The sequence below is a fragment of the Anguilla rostrata genome, chromosome 11 (genome assembly GCF_018555375.3).
Source record: "Anguilla rostrata isolate EN2019 chromosome 11, ASM1855537v3, whole genome shotgun sequence".
Classification (NCBI taxonomy): Eukaryota; Metazoa; Chordata; class Actinopteri; order Anguilliformes; family Anguillidae; genus Anguilla; species Anguilla rostrata.
Genome location: NC_057943.1, coordinates 21875613 through 21896971, shown reverse-complemented (window position 1 = coordinate 21896971; position 21359 = coordinate 21875613). Strand labels below are relative to the sequence as shown.

Here is a 21359-nt window from a genome sequence, read left to right as displayed (position 1 = left end):
GCAGATTATAAATCCAAAAATAATTTTAAATAGTAGAATATTATTATTTACTGGAATCTACTTGTTGAGGTTGAATCACATCGTTCACGTATAATGAAAAATGGCACATTATCGTTCCATGTTTGCCTGTGCGTGCAATTAGTTGTGATATTGCCATCATTGAGCATAAGCATAACAGTAATTTGTGAGGCATCTGCAGAAGCCTGCAAGCTATGATTTCAGATGGTATTTATACTCTTTCTTTGCTCCAGATTTTCTGTGCATGCCTCTGCTTGCAAATAAGGTGGAGAAAATCTAATACTTCAAATCTATGACATATGGGTCTTCATGAGTACAAGTCCCCAGCTTTCTCCAGATTCTCTGCCTGTGCTAATCCTATATAACATCAAATCATCCAGCTATGCAATACAATGCACATGATAATATTAAAAACATTTTCTGCTGAAGAAACCAAGCGCATGGCACGGGTTCCCCTCCGGAGTGAGTCTGATATTGCTCACTCAATTTGACCTGTCTGTGGAATGCTGGGGTCCAAACCTTTCCACGTTTGTCTAATAAACTAATAAAATGTGACTGGGCTGCTTGTGCCCCACTTTAATGACCGAACACGTGGCGAAACCACAGAGCGTCTGCCGAAACTGGCCGCATCACAAAAGACTGACATGACAGAACTCATTTGCAGTCTATTGCCAATTGCTGGGTTGGAGCAGCAGGGAGGCGCAGGGCGGCTGCTTTTAGGTGAAAAACCCCTGAAGGTAAGCACAGGTGTAAGGGCCGTGTGTCAGAGCTGAAAGAGCGTGTAGAGATGGGGGTGCCCAGATCGACCCATTTGGTGTGCTGATTAGGACTGAGGCATTTCAATAAAGTGCAATTTTAAGTCAGGTATCATAGTCTAGTAGTAGTAGATCATAGTTACAAGAGAAACTTTGTAATTATCACACCATTCCACTTCTCTGCTAATAACTTTATTGAATTAGCGCACTACAGTCTCTGTAGACCTGCTCTCACCCCTCTTCAGCTTTCTGCTAGAGGCCTAGGAGATTGGCCTCTATGTGTTAACAAGCTCACCTGATGTCAGCACAGAGCTGCCAAGTGTCCCGGGTGTGAGTAAGAAGACAAACTGTGACCCTGTTTATTGTTCTTCGCTGTGTATTGGAAGCACATTTAGCTGGTTGGCACACTGTTGCCTTTCATCCCCTTGTTTGTGAAAAGCGATGCAAGCGTTTGGTTTGTTATCTCCTGCTACTCGTCAGTTCTGACTACCGTAGCTGTGCACAGCTGTTCCCAACTTCCCACTCTAGCTGATGTTATAATTTCAGTATTAGCAATGTTATATTTCATATCACGGTAGTTTGTGTTCAGCTACATTTGCAAAATGACTGAGAGTTATATAATAACTTATTCCCATAGGTTTTATGGTTGGTGAAATCACCTAGTATGCCATTATGTGTGAGTATCGGTATAGTCACAGTTGTGGACTTTTGTCAGAAATTGTGTGGTATATCCCCTTTGGAAATACAGTTGAAGAGAACAGGTGAACCTCCTGTATTTACCACTGTGCACTGACATTACAGAGTAAAGATCAATGCGTGACTCCTCGCTCGCTTGTTTGCTTTATTTTTATCTGTCATACGCAAGCCTGCACATGACCCTATCTGCACGTTGTAGATTAGCGCGCTAATTCCCCATCCACAGCACAATGTCTGTTTTCCACTACCCTGGCTGTGTTTTGTCCCAGAACAATGCAAACAGCGTGCAGTGATCAACAGGGGAAGTTGTATCTCAGTTGTACGTCATCATTAAAATTAGTTTCAGCCAGCAAATCAAAACTAAAACAGGGAACTTGAGTGAAATTTAGAGGAGAGTGGAATGTATCTATATCGAGTGGCTGGAATATTAATTGCCTGTACTTTTCTGAAGTTGATTCTCTTATGTAAACGGTTGTTTATAAATGTCCTGTTTTAAGCCACAGAACTTTGGAGTGTGGTGCATTCCGTTTAATGCAATCTTTTTACCAGACTACTTATTATATCACATTATTTGAGATGCCAAGCATGAGGAGTTCAAAATATTTAGAAATTCAATTATGAATGGAAGAAATATGAAAGTCATATTACATAGCTATGTGAAGGACAGTGTTATTGGCAATGCTCCTGTTGTGGAAAACAGCTAATCTGTTGGTGACAGGGTGAATGATAACTGGACTGTATTCGCATGGCAGGGATATCTGTCACAAGACCGCACGTGGCACACAACTGTCATCCTGGAGAAAATATAATCTGAATTATATATGAGCCCCCAAGTATTGACTCTAGATCAGTTTGATGGTTTACCATTTAACACTTGATGCTATGAATTGAGTTGGGTTAGCTGATCCTGGATCTGCCAGTGAGGAAACAGTATCCAGAGCATGCAGAGTGTCAGAGCTGACAGTGGGAGCAGCAGAGAGAACGAATTGCCTTTGTTCCCATCCCTGCGCCTGGTTCTGAAAGTGGAGTGTGCTCGTGACGGCGACCCCCCATGTGATCCTCACTAACCCACATCTCCCTAAGGGCTAGCCAGGGCCAGAAGGCCACAAGGGTCAGAGGTCATTTCAGAGCACACTTCCTGTGGCGTGTCACGCCAGGCCCCTGTGGACTCCCTCCCTCATTTCCTGTCTCATCTGTTTTATCACCATCTCCCATTGATGTGGCCTCAGTTTAACGAGTTACGGTGTGTGTGTGTGTATGCGTGTACGTGATTGCGTGTTTGTGTGTGGGTATGTGTGTGTGCATGTGTGTGTGCGTGTTTGTGTGTGTGAGTCTGTGTGTGTGCGTGTTTGTGTGTGTGAGTCTGTGTGTGGTTAAGAATCAAGTGATATATACTTATATATACTTATAACTATATTATATGTTATATATTGAATGTAAATAGAAGGAAAATAGATGTAAATGACAGTTTACTCACCCCTGTCAGATATTACAGGGATCTGTAGTGTATATATACTTATTTCAACATAAATGTAATTTTTTTAAATGTTCAAGACTGTATAATTCTAAATGAAATTTCCAGCCCGGTGCACAAACCAGGCAGCTGTCTATGCTGTTTAAATTGTTCTTGCAAGCTTTGAGCAGTAGAAAAGTCACATTGCACATAATGCATATCCCACACTGCCATCCTGGAGAGCATCTCTGGGCATCTCAGCATATGCCTGGCTGGGTTCTGCCGGCACCCTCATCACTCAGGCTGTCCTGTGGAGCCATAGCTGCACTCTCTGCACCAATGCTGGGGGTGCTTACATTAGATCCCAGGCATTTCCTTCTCCTTCAGCTGATGCTGGCATGTAATTTGTGGTTGATGGAGCAGAAGGCTGGAAATACATCAGGGCCCAGCGCTCTGTAAATGGGGCAGATTTTCCCAGCCGACTTCTCACAGAGGGGCAGTACTGCCAAGCCAAGAAGCGATTCAGTCCCCATAGAGACTGAGCTGTCAGGTTGTGGTGGCTGAGAGGGGGTTATATACCAGCCTGGCCTTTCTCAGAGCTCAGATGAAGACTCAGTAGGGTCTGATAGCGCCGGTCCTAGCCTTGGAGCAGGATTTGGTTTGGAGGCCTGAGTATGGAAAGTTAGGTATGTGGCCTAATTGCAAAACTGCGTCACCACATAGTGAATGCATCCATTCAAGATGTAGTAAAATGCATTCATAAAACTGTTGTCATGGAATCATCTGCTGTCTCTTAAAGACTGTATATATTACATAACTGTGTGTTTGTGTGTTTGTGTATATAAACGCATTTCAGACAGAATTTTCCTGGCATCAGCATGTTTGTGAATTAGTTTTGGTATATGCCATTAGTGTATGTTTGTTGAGTTCTTTGAGCTTTAGCAGAGAGCTGATGGAGGGCTAAAGACTGTTAGTTTCTGCTGATGGCACATGATTCCATCTTTTTAAACAGCGTCTCATTTTAATCATAGCCAGATGGATAAAGGCTGTCCTGTCAGGTAACGGAAAGCAGGAAGTTAATGTGCTTCCATTATAGGATTTCACGAGGGAGTGGGGGAAGGGGGGGCATAGAGAGTGGGAGTGTGAGAAAGAGCAAGCACTCGTACACATGGGGCACACGGACCACCCCCACCACAGCCCCAATCAGCCCTGAGGGGCAGCAACACCACAGCATGGGAAAATGCGCCCGTTCTGTAATTACCGACTGCGGCTGTTTCTCATTGTGCCGCATGCATATTTAAAGCATGAGCTGAGCACACGCAGTTAATTCTGCGTAACATGCTGAGCGCAGCCCTGCTGCAGCGTGCGGGGGAGCGCCTGGCAGAGTGGGGGGTGACCCCAGCCCAAAGACCCGCTTCTCTGCTCAGCCGTCACTCACAGTGAGTGACAGCCCTGCCCTCCCCTGACAGCCTTCATGCCTGGCATTGGCTGGGTAGGCCAGTGGCTGTTTGTTGCTCATTTCAGTCTTCAGCTGATATAGATATTAATTGTAGTCCCACATCAGGAAACATCCAGCTGTGTGTGGGATCCAAAACGTAACTGAATGGGGTCAAAATAAGCTTGTGACAGCCTATGTGTGTTACTCTTATTTGTCACTTCTTTCAATGTAAAATGACATAAACATAAATTACACCACACATCTTTCACTTATTCCTCTCAAATTTATTATTGCTTACTATTTCTTATGTGTTTTCTTCTTTTACCTTCTGCATGACCTTTAATACTATGTCTGATTTAATTCACAATTGCACATTTGCATTTCTATGTTACCTTGATAGTTAAAAGAAATAAATAGAAATCAAATGCTGAATTTGAATCCCAATTCATGCACAGATGTTTTGTTTGTTTTACTGTTTATCTTTAGTGGATTGAATATAGTGAATATAGAGCACTGAATACCCTGCAGATGTGTACTTTGACTTTTCAAAGCTTTAAACCGAAAATGAACTTGCGGTGGGACAAAAAGCCAGTCCCACCACAGTCCCCATGCCGTAGCTGGTTTTTCTTGATTTCTAACAGAAAGCATTCACACAGAAGGGCTCTTGCAGCCATCACAGAGTGTGTGTCTGTTGGCTTGTTTTAAATGCTCTTTTCCACGTCCATCATAAATAAAGTTTAACGATCTAATATGGTGCTGAGTGAAGCAGAAGCCTGAAAAATGTCTCCTGCTAATGTTAAGTGAAATGTATGAAGGCAAAGGGAAATTATGTGGAGTCATATAAGATCTGCATAAAACCTTCATAACCACTCTATAATGACTGCATGAGTATTACATAATCTAACATGACAACCTATCAATCAACACAGACGTACTGCAGGTTGTGCTGTGTCACTAAATTACCCTGCAGGTTTGTCTACAGAGCCAGTAAATGAATCCTTCAGGAGCAGGATAAAGACATCTCGCTCAGCCACCTGCTGAGCATGGATTATGAGTCATCAGTACCTGAGCCATCTTAATTAGTAATATAATGATTAGTAACTAGACGTCATTGCTCATTGATTTATATTGTGCTGCTCGTGGCGATTCACACGCATCTGTTTTATCCATTGCATTCTTTAGAACTTGTGGTAGTATGTTGATATTTTTATTTTATATCTATATCTCTAATATACAATTGATAATAATAATGTGCTGTAATTTCGTTTGGCATCAAGTGATTTATATATGTGTAATGGAATAAGAATACATAATAAATGCTCATTGATGCCATTCAATATCGTAAAATAGTATCTCATATTGTGGTGTAGTGAGTATAAAATAATCCCAAAATTGTGTTATGAATACTAAATAATTTAAACATTCTCAATTTTTCAATATCACAACTTAACTTTTATTCTGCTTCCCTATCCTTCAGTGTACCTTTGCGTTTCTCTGTAAATTCAAACATTTCGCTGAAAATGCTGGACCTGTTCTACAAAGGTGCATGCAGTACATGTGAAGGTTTTCTGTAGAGCTTATGTAGGACCCTTCGTAGAACATGCCAGAAACTTGTTTCAGTTACATCTGTGAGGTGGTGGCACCTCTCTCTCTGATTTCGGCGGGTTAATTGACCCTGACGAGGGGCAGGTGTATGAGTACTATGGTGAGGTGATAGCACCTCACAGGTATTTGTCTGAGCTAATTGTCCCTGATGAGGGTCAGGTGTAGGAGGCCTATATGTAGCCCCTGATTTCTGGGGTTCAGCGCAGACTCATTGTTTGTCAGACTCTTAGTGTGTAGGGGTGTGAGAATCGGCAGAAGTTACCGTGTTGATCCTATCTGCCTGATTTGATCACCGTTTAGTTTCTTCTCGAGTTGGTTATCTCTCTGCGCTGTGGAGGACATTTTGCCCTCGTCTCTTTAGTTTTCTTTTTGTTTTCTACCCGCTGGGCTGCGAATATCCTTTTTCTTTTGTAAGTGACCCCACTCTGTTTCTCTAGTGGGGGTTTTCTTTTTGGGCAGCTACGCTGCGGCGGTGTTTTATTTCTTTTGTTTTCTGAGCCCGCTGACAGAAGTTTCAGTGAGTGGAGAGAGCGATTACTTCGCTCTTATTTGGTTTTTCCCCTTCCCTTTCTATCGCTCAGCGATTTGGTGGTTATCCCTCAGGGTTAACTTTTAGATCCCCTCGGTCCGCAATTGCGTCCCACCCTCCTCAACCGTGACAACATCCTTGTATGCTGAGTATTATAATCATGTCAGGAGTGGTTTAGCCTGCTGAACATTCATCAAAGTACATTGACTCCCACCGTGAATAATAGTTTTCTGACTTCACAAGCTTGATTCAGCTGAGGAATTAAGTTTTAGATGTAACTACTAGATATTTACAGCAAAGCTGTGAAGTGTTTGGGAAGGTTATCTGGGCATTTGTGTTTTTGATATAAATTGATTAAAATGAGCTCTGTGCAGGGCTAAATAGCAGCAGTTCCTCCCCTCTGGCACTAGGCTCTTGCTTCTGGGGCAAAAGGGGGGGGGGAGGATGGGGGGGATTCTGTGGGGGCTGTGAGCCTTGGCGACTTCTCAGGTCAGCAGGGGGCCCTACCCCCTGCAGTCAGAGCAGTAGAGAGACAGTCTTCTGTCTGTGTGGTCAGTCCAGGCCTAAGCCACAATTAGCTGCCCTCATTAGCACTAAGATACTAACTCACGATGCCAGCAGGCAGGCCAAAGGGCTTCTGAATCAACATACACTTTAGCAATGATGTAGCCCCATGAATACATTATGCACACACTGTAGCTTACTGTACTGATAGGGTACCTGCCCCAAGGCCCAAGCCACTCCTGAGCCTGCTCTCTGCTCTCTCTCTTCTCCCCTCTATCCTGCCAGGTCATTCAATCGGTCTTGTACTTATAAAATGGATTGAAAATGTGCTTGTCTGTGTCTTGTTTGCATGTCATCCAGGGAGTTTTTCCTTGCTACTTTTGCCTTTGGCTTGCTTTGTTAGGTCAGGGTATTCTATGAAGCGTATTGTGACATGCACTGCATTAATGACATTTGATAGATAGATAGATTGATTGATTGATTAATTGCGGCTTCTCTGTTGCATTGTCTATTGTGTATATAGTAGTTACAAGCCCTTTTAGGATGAGAAAAGCCTGAAACCAGTGTGAGGTACTGGTCTATTAGCAGGGATCCTCAACCATGGTCTGTAATCATCTTCATTGTAACTCACCACTTAATTGAAGCAGTTGATTACAGCCCTCTAGAATTAAGGATCCTTTGTCTAGTCACAAGTCAAGTGCACACCCTAGCTCACACACAGCAGTGCATATATTAACGGTGACATTAACAGCTCTTCCACGATATCCATTTTGAAAATTCCCACCGAAGCACCTAAGGGTCGAGCCGGTTTTGCAGGTCCGATGTCTGTTGAGATTTCCCACAAACGCTCATGCCCTGTGGAAAAACAGCAGCTTCCTTTGAGCGCAGTGGGCCACAGCTTCTCAGTCCCAAGGTTCGCACTATTAGTCCCGGTTTGTCTGAAGGTGGACATGCGACCATCTGACCGTGGAGCAGGACCTCCGCTAGGGCTTGGAACATCTGCCGTTCTTTGTATAACAGTCTCACAACAGGGTCAGGGTTATGGTGACCCCCCGCCCCCCTTCCCATCGGCTTTGAACATGACCATGGCAGTCATTAGCAATAATCTATTTTCATGTGACACAATCAGATGGGCCTCATTAAGCTTCTCCGTAAGCTCTTGATTAGCTCTGGATACAGAATGGTGCCAGTGATACTGCACTCAAATGTAGTGTGCTCACAGATAGTGAAACACTGTCATAAATCGTGTGACTGAAGAGCAGTTATGAGCTATGTTTCTGATTCTCATGCCCCCCCCCCCCCCCCCCGAAAAGTTCAGTCTATTTGTGATTTGGTCCTTTGTTTCAGTGAGAAATCAGAATGCAGATTCATTGAACTCGACGTGTGAACTTGAAATACTGGTTCATTTATCAGCGGAACTGTCGAGGATTACTGTGACTGTTGCTGGCATGTAGATGCAGGTGAGAGTCGTGTGAAGGGTATTCGGTATATCGCTGATCCCGCTAAGACGTAATTGCACCAACACAAGTGTCTGAGATGCGAAGCGAGTCATGCTGTGATCCTATATAAGTCATTCATTTCCTCTACCACCTACAGAGTACCTTTTTTATAGGAAATGTAGACTATTTGCAAGGTTTTGATGCAAGGGACAGATACTGTTCACTTGGTTACACCAGATGTGTTGGCCTCCCATGTGAAAGATGAGCAGTTTGAAGGAAACTTTTACCTTAACTTATAACTATATTTCATCAATAACTTTTTCAAAGCAGTGTTTGTTTGGCTTGTGTAAAATTGAATACTGGCAAATGGAAGTGCTTTTGTATGTCTGTAAGTATGTTGCTGCCATTACTCTGAAGGAGTTTAACATAAGGGTGAGGGAGAATTTTAGAGTTGTTCTGTAAACGCACACAGGCAAACACATACTAGGTTGAACTTTCTTGGGATGTTGTTCAAATTCATAATACTAATACTAACTGTTATACTTTAAAAAACCTGTGTTCACAACACTGCTCAACCACAACTGTAAGCTCTTCTTTCTGTCAATTAAATATAATAGCTGAGATCTATCATAGCACTTGGATGATAGATATGTTATTTATCATAGAATATTGGTTGTTAAATTACAACACCGAGGGGCTAACCAAGCCTGGATGATAAATTTCCAGACAAGTTTGCCTGTGTGACAGTGACTCTGTTAGGAATGATCATTGACTGTTTGTCTACCCATGATCTGGCTCAGGACACTGATCAGCAGACACTGCATAATTGCACATCACTTTGGATAAGAGCATCTGCCTAATAAATGTAATGCAATGCATAAGGTAGCCAATTAGCAGCCAGGAAAACAGAGAGGATTTCCCTGTCATGCTGTAATGGTTAGATAAACCAGTGCCACTGCAGACTGACTACTAGGTTACTACAGTTGAGGTTCAGATCAACTTATTCATACATATCACTCTATAGCAATGGATATAATGGCTAAAAATAACATACAAAAGAAGGCATTCAGAAAATTTCCTTTCCACATGTGCTACATGGGGGTGTCACAAGGTTAGCAGTGTGCGTCACAGCGGTAAAGGTTGAGTTAAAAAAAAAAACCAAGGATGAGGCAATGAAACAATCACAGGGCTTTTACATCAGGCCTTTTTATCTTCAGTTAAAGGGCTTTGAGTAGCCAGGGTACTGGAGGGCCTGTTTCACAGGATCGTACGGCAGCCGCGTGACTCCGGCAGATCGCCCTCGTCCCCGACTCCGTCACCCCGGCCCGCTCTTCCCGCCGCAAGGCACGACTCGCCCAGCGACAGGAGGCCAGCGGTTATCGAGTTCCAGCGTACCAGTTTGTGTCAAACCCTAGAAGTACGTCAGCGCAGATGCCCTGGCATGACCAGCATGCGCCACACAAATGCGTCAGGCAGGCCTCTGAGGGAAGAGGAAACAGTCTGTTCACTTTTCTCTCTTGCTGTTGTAATTCAGAGAAGAGACTATGCATTTCCTGGAGTACTGACTGCCCCCATGACACACTGTGAATCTGTGCTCATCAGCAGTGTGATTGGAATACTGTATGTCCTATAGCGCTGTGATACATTTCCTGGCCCTAATAACACCATTAGCTTCATCCAGTTTCCTTTAGATTTTCCCACAGTTTTATTTTTAAATTTGGACCTCATTCTGCTGTTTTGATGCCGTACAGATGTGCGCTTGCTAAGAAATAACCCTGTATTTGCGTAGTAACATATTTATGTGAAACCCAAAAATTATTTTGCACTTTTGTTGATTGAACAGATTCACACAGTTTAAATGAGCAATCCGAGGCATTTACCTGTGTGCTGTTACCAGTCACTCTGTTAGTATTCTCCTCCAGCTGCACAGCTTGAGGCCAGGTTCCTGTTCTGTGTCTGCCATTGTGTGATCTGTGTGTGTTCTGAACATAATGGATATTAATATGCTTTTGTGGGAGATCACGTCTGACTGACACGTGTTTGTAGTGCGGGCTAGATCAAGATTTCTGAGCACTTGTTGGGGAAATTCGACAGAATCTGGGCATTCTTTGCTCAATTTGTCATTCACCCCAACCCCCCATCCACCCCCTGACAAATTGGCTTATTTTTTTCAGTGGAAAAAAAACTTATCTGTGTATGGTGAGAAACACCATTGAGTCTATTGAGAAACAATGTTCAGCAAATCTGGAACTATTATTTTTTTGCTTTCAGAACATTCTTGAAATGTTACTGACATGGATCCTCCACAATTTGTTTGCATTATAACATGATAGCCATCAGGGGATGCTACCAGTACGTTTGCATGCAACATGCTGGGAACATGCCTTTTCTGTAGCTTTGACAGAATTTTTTGAAACAATACGGTCTGTTTGGATAACATTCACATCATAACATGACCTCACACCCAAATGGTAGCCAAACCAGAATGTTCCCGAGTGTTTTTCAAAAATGTTTTTTTTGTTAGCTGGGTTCCAGTTCTCTCATCTTCTTGTAGTCCTCTGCCCCTCATCCAGCTTAAACACTCATCCCAGGGTGCCTTTCTGCATGTCAAATGGAAAGCGCTGACATCTTAATGTGCACTTTATAGTACATTTGAAACCAAAACTTTATTGCAGGGTGACAAATCGTGACATGCTTGATGTTGGGCTAAGCTGGCATGTGATTGTATGCTAGGTGGGTAGTGAGTTGGATGTGCAAAAGACTGTGGGCCCGTTGCTATTGGCAACGAGTGATGCATTTGCTTGTGTGGGAAGGTGTAGGAACCTTTGTGTGGACATTTTTCTTTTTTTTTAACCAGCAACATGAGCAAAGCAAGCAGGGGAATGCCATAAATTGAAAGAGCATGCCTTTTACTTTATACAAAAGAGATTAAAGTGTAGAAGGGCAATTAGTGGACACACATAGGTGCTGAGATTTTCAGATGGATCAGTGAGCATGTTGTTCCACTGGCATAAAAGTGATTCAGTTTCATTCATCAAATGACTTGCGCTCCAGTTACAGCTTGTTGGATTTTCCACTCAAACACCATCCCAGTTCTGCACCTTTGAAATCAGGTGCTTTAACACAAAGTGTATTGCTGTTTGAAAGACCCTGATTCTCCCTCTGCCTAATAATCACATTTGATCAATTTGCTCTCCCTAAACTCTCTCTCACTCTCCTTCACTTATTTTTCCGTTGACCTTGTACTGTTCCATGAGCCCCACCCACACTGCTAACAGAATGAGAAACCACATGTCTGTCACACTGAGTTACAACTATAATCAAACAAAAGCCGAAATCCCAGTGCAGACTGTTTGACCACAGTACAGAATGAATGGGGTTCAGGTCCCAGAGGTGCAGGCAGCTCCACGGAGCCTCAGAGGTCTGCAGTGAGACTGCAAAAGGCTGAAAGAAAAGAGGAGAAATAAAAAAGCCAAAGATCCGAATAATAGAATGAGCTCACTGACCACATATTTATCAGACCTTCGTCTCTCTCCTCCGTGGTGTCCTTTGAAAATTGGAGAAAGCGTGTGGGTGAGTTGCCTTCCAGCCGTTTTGGTTTATAAAAATGAGTCCATTGTCAAAATTTAGCGAGCGCCAGCCCCGAGGTCTGCAGTGACCAGTTGTGTGAAATTGCCATTTTGTGACGCGCTACAGGAAGAGGCCTTATCGAGGTTAACGCTGCAGACCGAATTTCCTGCCATTAAGAATGGGCCATTGTGCGAAAGGGCAGATCGCAGTCTTCCATCATGATTACGATAACACTTACGCAGCACAAATACCAGCCATTTTCATCTCCACTCTCTGATTGTGCTGTCATGCAGAAACCGCGCCATGGTCTGCTGTAGTAGCCTTATCTGCCTGGGTCCTGGGCTCTTTCGGCCAGAAAGCAGACTCCCGAGACGCTAATGTTTCCTTTGTTTTTTTTAACCTTTACATGATTTGCAGTTAGCGCACATGGATTCTTGGCTTGAGGAGCGCTGGATTCTGTTATTAAGATGCTCTTAGCTTCACTACTGGTGGCTGCAGTTCCCATTGTCCTGCAAACATGATTTTCAGTTCACTGGACCCTCATTTCCGGCCTGGTAGCAAATGGCCTTCTCCTTTCCTTGTGGTGAGGAGGAAGGAGTGGATTACTGGATCAGCACCGTGTGACAATCAGGGCGGAGGCAGAGGCGATGCATATTAATCTGGCAGGGGCCCTTTAAAGTGCAGGTTACTGGATTTGTCTTCCATATTTTTTCTGGAAGCAGGGAAGGGTGGGGCACACAGCAGGCTACTTTTCCAGCTTCTGTCCAGGGACTTTTCCCCTAAAGTGACAGACAGCTCCCCAGCTTCCCCAGGAAGGGCTTTGGAGTTCCTGTGGATTCTTGCTCTGCTTCCTGACTGAGCCAGGCTCTGTCACAGGGAGTGACGGGGATATCAGAGGAGGTACGATTGTGCAGCTCTGAATTTAAACCTTGGCTCTCAGACCCCCATTTAAAGTCCCCAGGAAATCGTGCAACATCACGGAACATGTTTCAAAGATTCTGTTGACCCCCCCCCCCCCCACCAATCAGCGACCTTTAATGGCTGTGATGATTGACTGTTGTCACAGCTACGTGTATATAATTTATTTTCTAATTCATTCTGAGTTTTGTATTCCAGCCTGGACCATGCAATGGAAAACTGAGTGCATCTGGCCAGGTTTCCTACAGCCTGGCTAGGTTTCAGCCAACAGAGCAGGGTTCCACTCTGTGGTAACAGGGTGTTAAACCATGACCTAATTCACTGGTACTGTAGTTATCTAAATCACAAATCTCAGAAATTATTTGTGCATATTTTTGCTTTGGCGTATAGCCGTGTGCTTCGCTACTGTCAAAGGTAGGAAGATTAATAAAATGAAGACCTTCACTGTCAGAAATTGAGTGGATGCGGGAACTTGTCATGCCTCCAGTTTATCCCTCCCAAGCACATTTCAGGCCAAAAGCTGACTCCTGCTGTTCTCAGAATGCAATCTAAGGGTTGGATATGTGGAGTACAATAAAGTATACAGTATAATAAAACTGTTTCTTTTCCTCAAGCACACTCTTGGGTCATGTGTGCTAAGACCAGCAGATATGTGAGTTGTAAGAGTGGTCAAGGGGTCACTGAGAGCAGTGTTTGAGGAGTCGCCCGGAGTGTGGTAGCTCTGAAAGGACTCAGTGTTTACCCTATTAGAGTACTGCTCTGTGACACACAGACACACTGGACCGTTGTCACTGCAGGATCCCGGAGTGACCTGGAGCCGTGGCCTGTGTCTGCTGCTTCAGCAAAAGAGAGGCCTTTTTGCTCTCTGAGAGTAAAGAGCATGGTTTGTGTGTGTGTGTGTGTGTGTGTGTGTGTGTGTGTTAGTGGAACAGTTGATCTTATTCCCCATGTTGTTCATTCTGGCGAGCTAGCGCAAGAGACAACTGTTTGACGGGGTTACAATAAGGACTCTGATTTGTGCAGAACAGATGAGAAACCTGGCGCTCCTCCATGACTCCAGAGAGGCATGTCCAAATGCAGAATGCGGTTCGTGCTCCAGAATGGCGTGCCTCCCGGGGCGAGAGCGCGTCCTCCGTCCCTCGCTTGGCCAGCCGAACCCAACAGAGGCCCCCCTGCGCTGACAGAGCTTCTAAACAGTCCCCCTCCGCAGAACAAACTCCAGAAGAGACTTGTTTGACACTTCTAGCGCTGGCTTGTCTGCAGTCCTTCCACTGTTTATATTGTTTATGGGTCCCTCTTTTTTGGTCTTTCAAAAAAAACTAAAAGCACGACGCTGTCAGCCTCGCTTTGGGCGACCACTATAAAGAGTCCCATCTGTTGAGAATGTACTGGTTGGTTGAGGGATCAGCTAAAGACTCCAAACCCCCTCCCAAAGCTCAGAAGACCACAAGCCACATAAGCAAAGGACAGAATGTCTCGCTGGGGCCTCCCATTAGGATTAATCAGTAATACCATTGTTTCTAACGATAAACTCTTTTAGAATCCATCTAAATATATTGCTTAGGCTAAGAACTTAAAAGAGAAGCACATGTTGGCGGTTACTGTTTTGCATCTCTGTTGACTCAATCATTACTGTGGTGGAAGAATGCACTTTTATGGGGATTCTAAAAAAGCTTTTAAAAACAGGGGGAAGAGGAAGAGAACCGAACAGCTAGTTTTAATGGTTTCAAGAATAGCGTTCAGTTATTCCATTCTTAATTATTTTAACACCTTTCTCTGAGAGTGATGTCATGCGTACGGCACGTGGCTGAAGCAGTGTTTGAGTCTCTGACAGAGAGAGTGAAAAGATTAACTGTAAAAATAGCCTGGTTTCGCTTTATGCAGTCTGGGGGCTACAGTGCAGACATGCTGAAAAAAAAAACAACAAGGAAACATTACCCCAGTCCCTTGCAATGGGGCAACGTGAGACTTTGGGAACAGAACGATAGAAGCTGCTCCTGAGAGAGAAGGGGGAGTGAGTCTTTTCATCCTTGCAGTTTGTGCGATATTTTATTGGCTTAGTTCCCATCCACATTTGTTAAATAGAAAAGCAAATCATGCTAGAGCATTAGCTTGCTTAATTGTCTTGTAACGGTGATGGTACTTATTTTATACATATGGGGTGGAGGTTTTGTAAAATCAAACTTTTACTGCAATCATACAATCAATACTTGCAGTATCTACAAGTTGGGAAAATATTCTATTTAATTTAATATACATTTTAACACCATGCATAATTTATTGTATTTTGGGATTAAACTTATTCGCATGAAGGGCATTTACATAACGGCCGTACCACACTTGGTTCCAGCGCCAGCAGTGGTTTATTACATCATTGTTGTGTCCTGAGAGGGTGTGGGGAGAGTGGGAGGGGTCTTCAGTTTCAAACCAAGGCACTCAAAGCGAGCTGAATTCTGTATGGAACTAACGGCCTCCCTAGCCAGCAAAACCCCTTAATTGGACCCAGGTGTGTTTGCATTCAGGCCAAGATCTGATTCATGATAATTCCAGCCAAACAGTTCCATAGCTTGGGAAGCCCAAAATGTGTCACTGAAAGACTTTTACAGGGAAGAGCTCTGGCAAAAAAAAACAGAGTCACGTGACACGTTTCCAAGCGCTAGTCCAGTTAGACTTGAAGAGAACTATGATGATGATAAACAGGTGTGTCATGTGATTCGGCTTACGGTCTTTCTCTGCTGTGTTCTCTTGGAAGACAAGGATTATGTTTAAATGAGGTTTTACTTGCCCACACAGTATTGGGACTTAGTATTTGCCCTTTGCATTTCAGCCTGTGTCTTGCTGTTTGTGTAAAGGTTACTCTGAAATACACTGAGTTATTTTGTCTTAACTTGTCTTTAAATCAGCAGACATTGTTAGGAGTGTTTGTTAGCAGGGCATTGTGGGAACCAAGCTGGTACTACAGATGTAGGAATGAACATCAGCTTTGTCTGAGATTCAGTATGTTAGGGGCTGTGGGGTCTTGTTTCAGGCAAGAAAAGGCAGGAGTTACGGACTTACACTTAAAACACCAGGGTTCTTAATCCTGTTTATGTACCTCGCAATAACGACTAAACTTATAACAGTGTGAAAAGTGAGTCAGCCATCTGATTCTTTCTGTAATGCTGTCATTCCCTGTTAATATATTCCCTGTCTTTCTAAATATAGACAGACTGTGGATTCAAACGTAACCATCTTTCATTCCTTTTAAGGGTCCAGAGTCTTTCTATTCTATTTTCTGCCGGCAGGCTAACGTAAAAATGTATACAGACGCCAGGTCTTACAGTCAGTCTTTCCGAATAACAGATCAAATTGAAGATCGTCTCTGTGCTGAGCTGGAAGAAAGCCACTACTTATAAACACAGAAAGCACAGAGAGAGCCCCTAACATAGTACGGCCATCTGGCCATGCAATCTGGCAAAGCTTGGGGAAAATTCTCTCAGGTGTTGATTTTATTACGTGCATGAACTTGGTCTGACGATCTGCTTAATATGGCTAACACAATATCATTCACCCTCGCGAGAAATATCCAATCCAGTCAGAGCATTAGGGTAAAAAATAGTCATTCAAAATGTTTGGATTTCTTAGACCTGGATTTGTACATTTATTGAAAATGTTCCCAAGGTAACAAATGTCACATAAAAACTGGGTCATGTAGAATTATTATTAATGTTCTTAAATATGTGAAGACATGGAACAGCAGGAACAGATATTGCTATCTTATTAAAATATTAATTGCAAGACACGGATATTTGTTGGGCGCTCTTTAGAATGCAGCCAGGAAACACTGATTGTATAACACTGGATTACTGTACTGTGAATATGCATTTTCACTTTCCTACTATGTCATAACATAATGTAGTGTCATACGTGTTGTTAGTATGAGCAATTTGCTGTTTTCCTTTTGGAAATAATATTTGGGTGACACCAGGAAATTGCTCTTTGACCCATGGGTTGTGTTTGGACTTGAACTCATGGTCATGAGAGCTGGGCTCAGTGGCTGCTTGATCCGTGTCAGCTGTTCCCTTATCTCTTACATAAACTATAAACTCTCTCCGTGGGTCTTAATTCACTATTTGCCATCAATAACTGTTTCTTCTTGAATTGCTCTTTTGACCTATAGCGATTGGATGCTGAAATAGATAATAATCATCTTTTTGTGTGAAGCGTTCATTTGGTGTTGAAAAGCCTGGAGAATTTTGCGAGTTCCTCAATATTTGACGATTTATTTTTAGGAAAGTGTTTGCCTAGACACCCCTGGGGCACACCATTGAATGGCCTTCAGACAGATTTGCCCAAGATAGTGTCTGTTTTCAAGAGGTATCAACAAAGGCATTCTATGCACTGATAAAATATTAATAGAACAGGTCAGTACATGGAATATTGTTTTGAAACCTAGCAAAGTTGTAAATACTGGTTACACTGAACCAAACTCTCATAAGAAATTTGGATGCCTTTTATTCTGTTTTTTGAATAAAAGGCCCCTTCAGTGGGCTGCTGACACAGCCATACAAGTAGCATTATATCGACCTACAGCCTTAGGGCCTGCCTGGGGGTCTCAGTTTTTCACAGAACTGGTCACCTCCACTCCTCCTCTTCCACACTGGTATCCCCAACGGTCTTCTGGAAATAGATGGATATGAATCACTTTTGGCTGTTGGTGCTCTGAGTGTGTGCATGCATATGTGTGTGTGTGTGTGTGTGTGAGTGTGTGCGTGTGTACGTGTGTGTGCGCAGATGCGCATATTTGGGTATATATTTGTGTCTTCCACGTCCTGAGAGTGTACGTGTGTGTCGGCAGGTTGCTGGAAAGAAGTACTCCCTGTGGGATGATTTCCCAGTGCAGGGCATGAGCGCATCTCAGAAGGAAATGACCTTGAGGGAGCTCTTTGCCCACATTAAGGTAAGATGTCCCGCATTCTGTACACACACACACAGCTCGTCCCTGCATGAGCAGCCACACTATCCCTGCCTTAAGGGACTACCCACCACAAGGACTGGTCACAGCACAAGAATGACTGAGATGCAGATGCTTTCAGAAAAGGCGGAACTGAAGGCATTTATGGTCAATCTAATGTCCCTTCTTTGGGATAAAATTAAAACTGCATTCCATATAACTTAGCATGATAATGTAGCTAATTTTGAGTAAATGCTGATGCACTGGCATGCATAACTGATCTGGATGTCCCCTGACATACTGTTCTTTATACGCATACTGAACATTATATGGTCCCACTTAAACTCATCAGCACATATGTATGTATGCATACTCAAAAATCTTCTAAAAACCCTGGACAGCCTGTTCAATATAAAGGGTTATCACAAGAAAACAGTTTGTAAACTACAGTCTGTATGCACCATTACAGAAATATAATAATTTTTTAAAAATGTGTTGTCAAGATAATGCAAAACTACACATGGGCTCTTTCAAATATTGTGATATATTTTTTCTTTATATACTACTGGGAAATATATATTCATAATTGTATTTTCGGAAGGCCCACATATCTACCGTATATTGCAACATATTTCATTTCCACTAAGCCAAAGCTATGTGTTTAGAGATGTTACAGATGGCATGACTGACTGTGGAGATGGCTGGAAATCATAGTTTGGTGGACTGAATATCTGTCTAGACTAACTGGATTGGACAGAACTGGGTGGGAGTAAGCACACATTGGTGAATTTTCCTGCATGGGGCAGGATCTAGTTTATTTGGCAGCCTTTCCAGGAGGACCATGGGACAGAATACCATTTCACAGTTTTGTTTTCATGTTTCATATGTTATTGGCATGGAGTTTTCTGTAGTCCAGATACAAGCCCCATTGGTGCAAAGGTCACTAGGCTGGGACAAAGTTGTTGATTGATTGATCTATTGACTGGTGGTGGGTGTCTGATGTGGCCAGAATTGCAGGGACAGGGTCTGTATGCAGAGCTGGATGGAGCTTGTCTCTACAGATTGGAGCTTGTCCCCTTGGCTGCCGAGTGGAGTGTTTTATGTGTATGAAAACCTGTCAGACAAAACAACAGACTATCTCCGGACTGACCATGTATGTTTAAGTGATGGAGTGTGCTATTTTGAGTCTCACTGGCTCATTGGCATGAACTTGCTGGGGACTGAGACAGCAGTGGTCCAAGGGCTAGCAGGATCATGGCCTGCTTACTCATAAGCCCTGGATTGGGAGGCAGTGTGGTCCTGGGTTTTGGCGGGCTGATCTGAGCCTGACTGAACCATGCTAAAGCTCAAGAAGTAGCACTCTGATTGGGCAGAAACAGCAGCAGCGATATTGCCTGGGCTGCACCTATTTCCCTTTCTCTTTAACCAGGTGCGTTTACATATGCTCCCTAATACTTTCACGTGGCTTTGATTAAGGAGAGAAACATTATATTAGAGCCAAGAGTTCAGACAACGTTGAGCACTAGGGGCTTACTTAGTGACTCTTGTCAGTGTCTGTGTGTGAAATAAACACTACAGCAGGCATAGATGTGTTCTATAATCAGACAAGTTTGCCCAGAGTTTACTATCATGAATTACTTAGCCTTTCATAATGGTGAAATAAAAAAATATACATTTCTGCAGGAACAACACTTTTTACAAAATATATTTTGAATTAAAATGATATGAAACAAGAGAAGCATAATGTAATAACTAAGTGCTACCCTTTTACCAGTCATGGTACTACAATTTTTCTTTTGCAAACTCACAACCCTTATTAAACAGCGCTTTTCTAAAAGTGGCAATTTTACATGTAAACCCAGGAGCTGTGCTTGGGTGAATATACAGACATAGTTACCTTTTCACAGAACAGAACACTGAATTATATTTGATCATTAGGCCCAACTGAACATTTCCCTTTGTTCTGGGAACAAGCCTAGGTTTCTCCTAGAGCTGATTTCAGAGTTTGTAAAGTGAAGCTGCTCCAGGCTCTCACCTCCAAAGGAGCCCACTCCACACTGAGACCATCTCAGGTAAATGGACGCTTAGTTTTACCTGGCTCAGACAGGGAGAGCATTAGTCTGACTGCTGTCTCCATGGCTTGTCTCCACACGCCCCCATCTTCCATACCCGCTCCCTCCCTCTTTCCTGTATCCCTCCCTCTTTCCCTGAAAGCTGCTCCAAACGTCACCTCACCTCTACCGGAGCTCGCCGGCGCGCACGGCTCTGACCTGTTCTCCAAGAAAAAAGAATATCAAACCAAAATGGTGTGCATGCGTTCAGACCGTGTCTATATAATTAACTCCAAGCTTAGCTATTGTGCGCGGCCATCTGCTGAGAACAAAAGCATGCCGGTATGTTGACTCCTTCCCATGCTTCCTAATTGGAAAAAAACAAGGACTCTCCTGTTACTCCACATTTATTCTTGTCTTTGACATCACAAGATCCGTTCGTTTGTTTGAGGCCATATTGAGACACTTCCTGTGTAACTGAGGTCTGGGTTATTGCTGATTTTAAATTTGTCGTGTATATAGAAAGTTGAAAGTATCTAATTTAATAATCACTGATCATTCTCCAAACAAACCCAAAAGTTGTAACAGGAATATTATTCACCACTGGCTTTGTCATCGGGATTGGATAAGATAGCAAATGCAAATGAAATGGAAATAAAAAATAAAAATGTACACGATTCTCTTGTACATAAAATCTTGTCTCTTTCAGCGAGAGCACAACTTGGAGATAACCCATCTGTTTTATGGACCTGCCATGCTGTACTACAACGGCGCCAATGTGGAAAGACTGGAACAAAGGTACAGTGTGTCCTTAATTGCTCTGTTGAAATGACAGTTGCCCTTTCAATCCTTAAATTGTTTTCTAGAAGTAGGACTCCACTGGTGATCACCACATTGTCATACCTAACTGGGTCTTTTGTAAACACTCACTTGACTTGATTGGAGGCAGTTGGCAGGTATGCTGTACAGCCATTGTCCCATATCTACCCCACAGTCCTTTGCCTGCTTTTCACCTGCGATGAAGGTGGGGGCTGAATGAGGGGCCACATAATCTCCCTGGGCCCTATTCATGTGCGTTTAAGTGAACGATAATTACACAGATTCACACCTTCCGCCTGAACCGACAACGCACGTCTACCTGATACACACCACTTATCCAAACGTCCACATACATCTTGCCTGATGCACACCACCTACCTTCACGTTCACATATATCTACCTGACATACTGCTCGCCATTTGCATATGTGCATCTGACACACACTGCTCACCTGAGCCATTTGCACACGTTTACCTCACACACCACTGACCATTAACGCATGGGATGCGTCTACTGCCTACCAGTACTGTCTGTGTCTACATGTCCGGACTCAAAGTCAACTGATTGACTGGCCCGGACAGAGAACATTTTATTTACCACTATTCGGGTGTTCACAGTGCCCAGTTATGCC

General features: G+C 43.3%; 1 protein-coding gene across 3 annotated transcripts in view; it reads left to right on the top strand.

Annotated features, from left to right (window-relative positions):
• uba7 (ubiquitin-like modifier activating enzyme 7) overlaps positions 1–21359 on the top strand; it is a 61640-nt gene that overhangs the window by 37213 nt on the left and 3068 nt on the right. For all 3 annotated transcript variants that reach the window (XM_064298747.1, XM_064298746.1, XM_064298745.1), the window contains exons 23-24: positions 17763–17864; positions 20619–20707. In XM_064298747.1, the coding sequence (XP_064154817.1) occupies positions 17763–17864; positions 20619–20707 (191 nt within the window). The remainder of the gene's footprint in view (positions 1–17762; positions 17865–20618; positions 20708–21359) is intronic.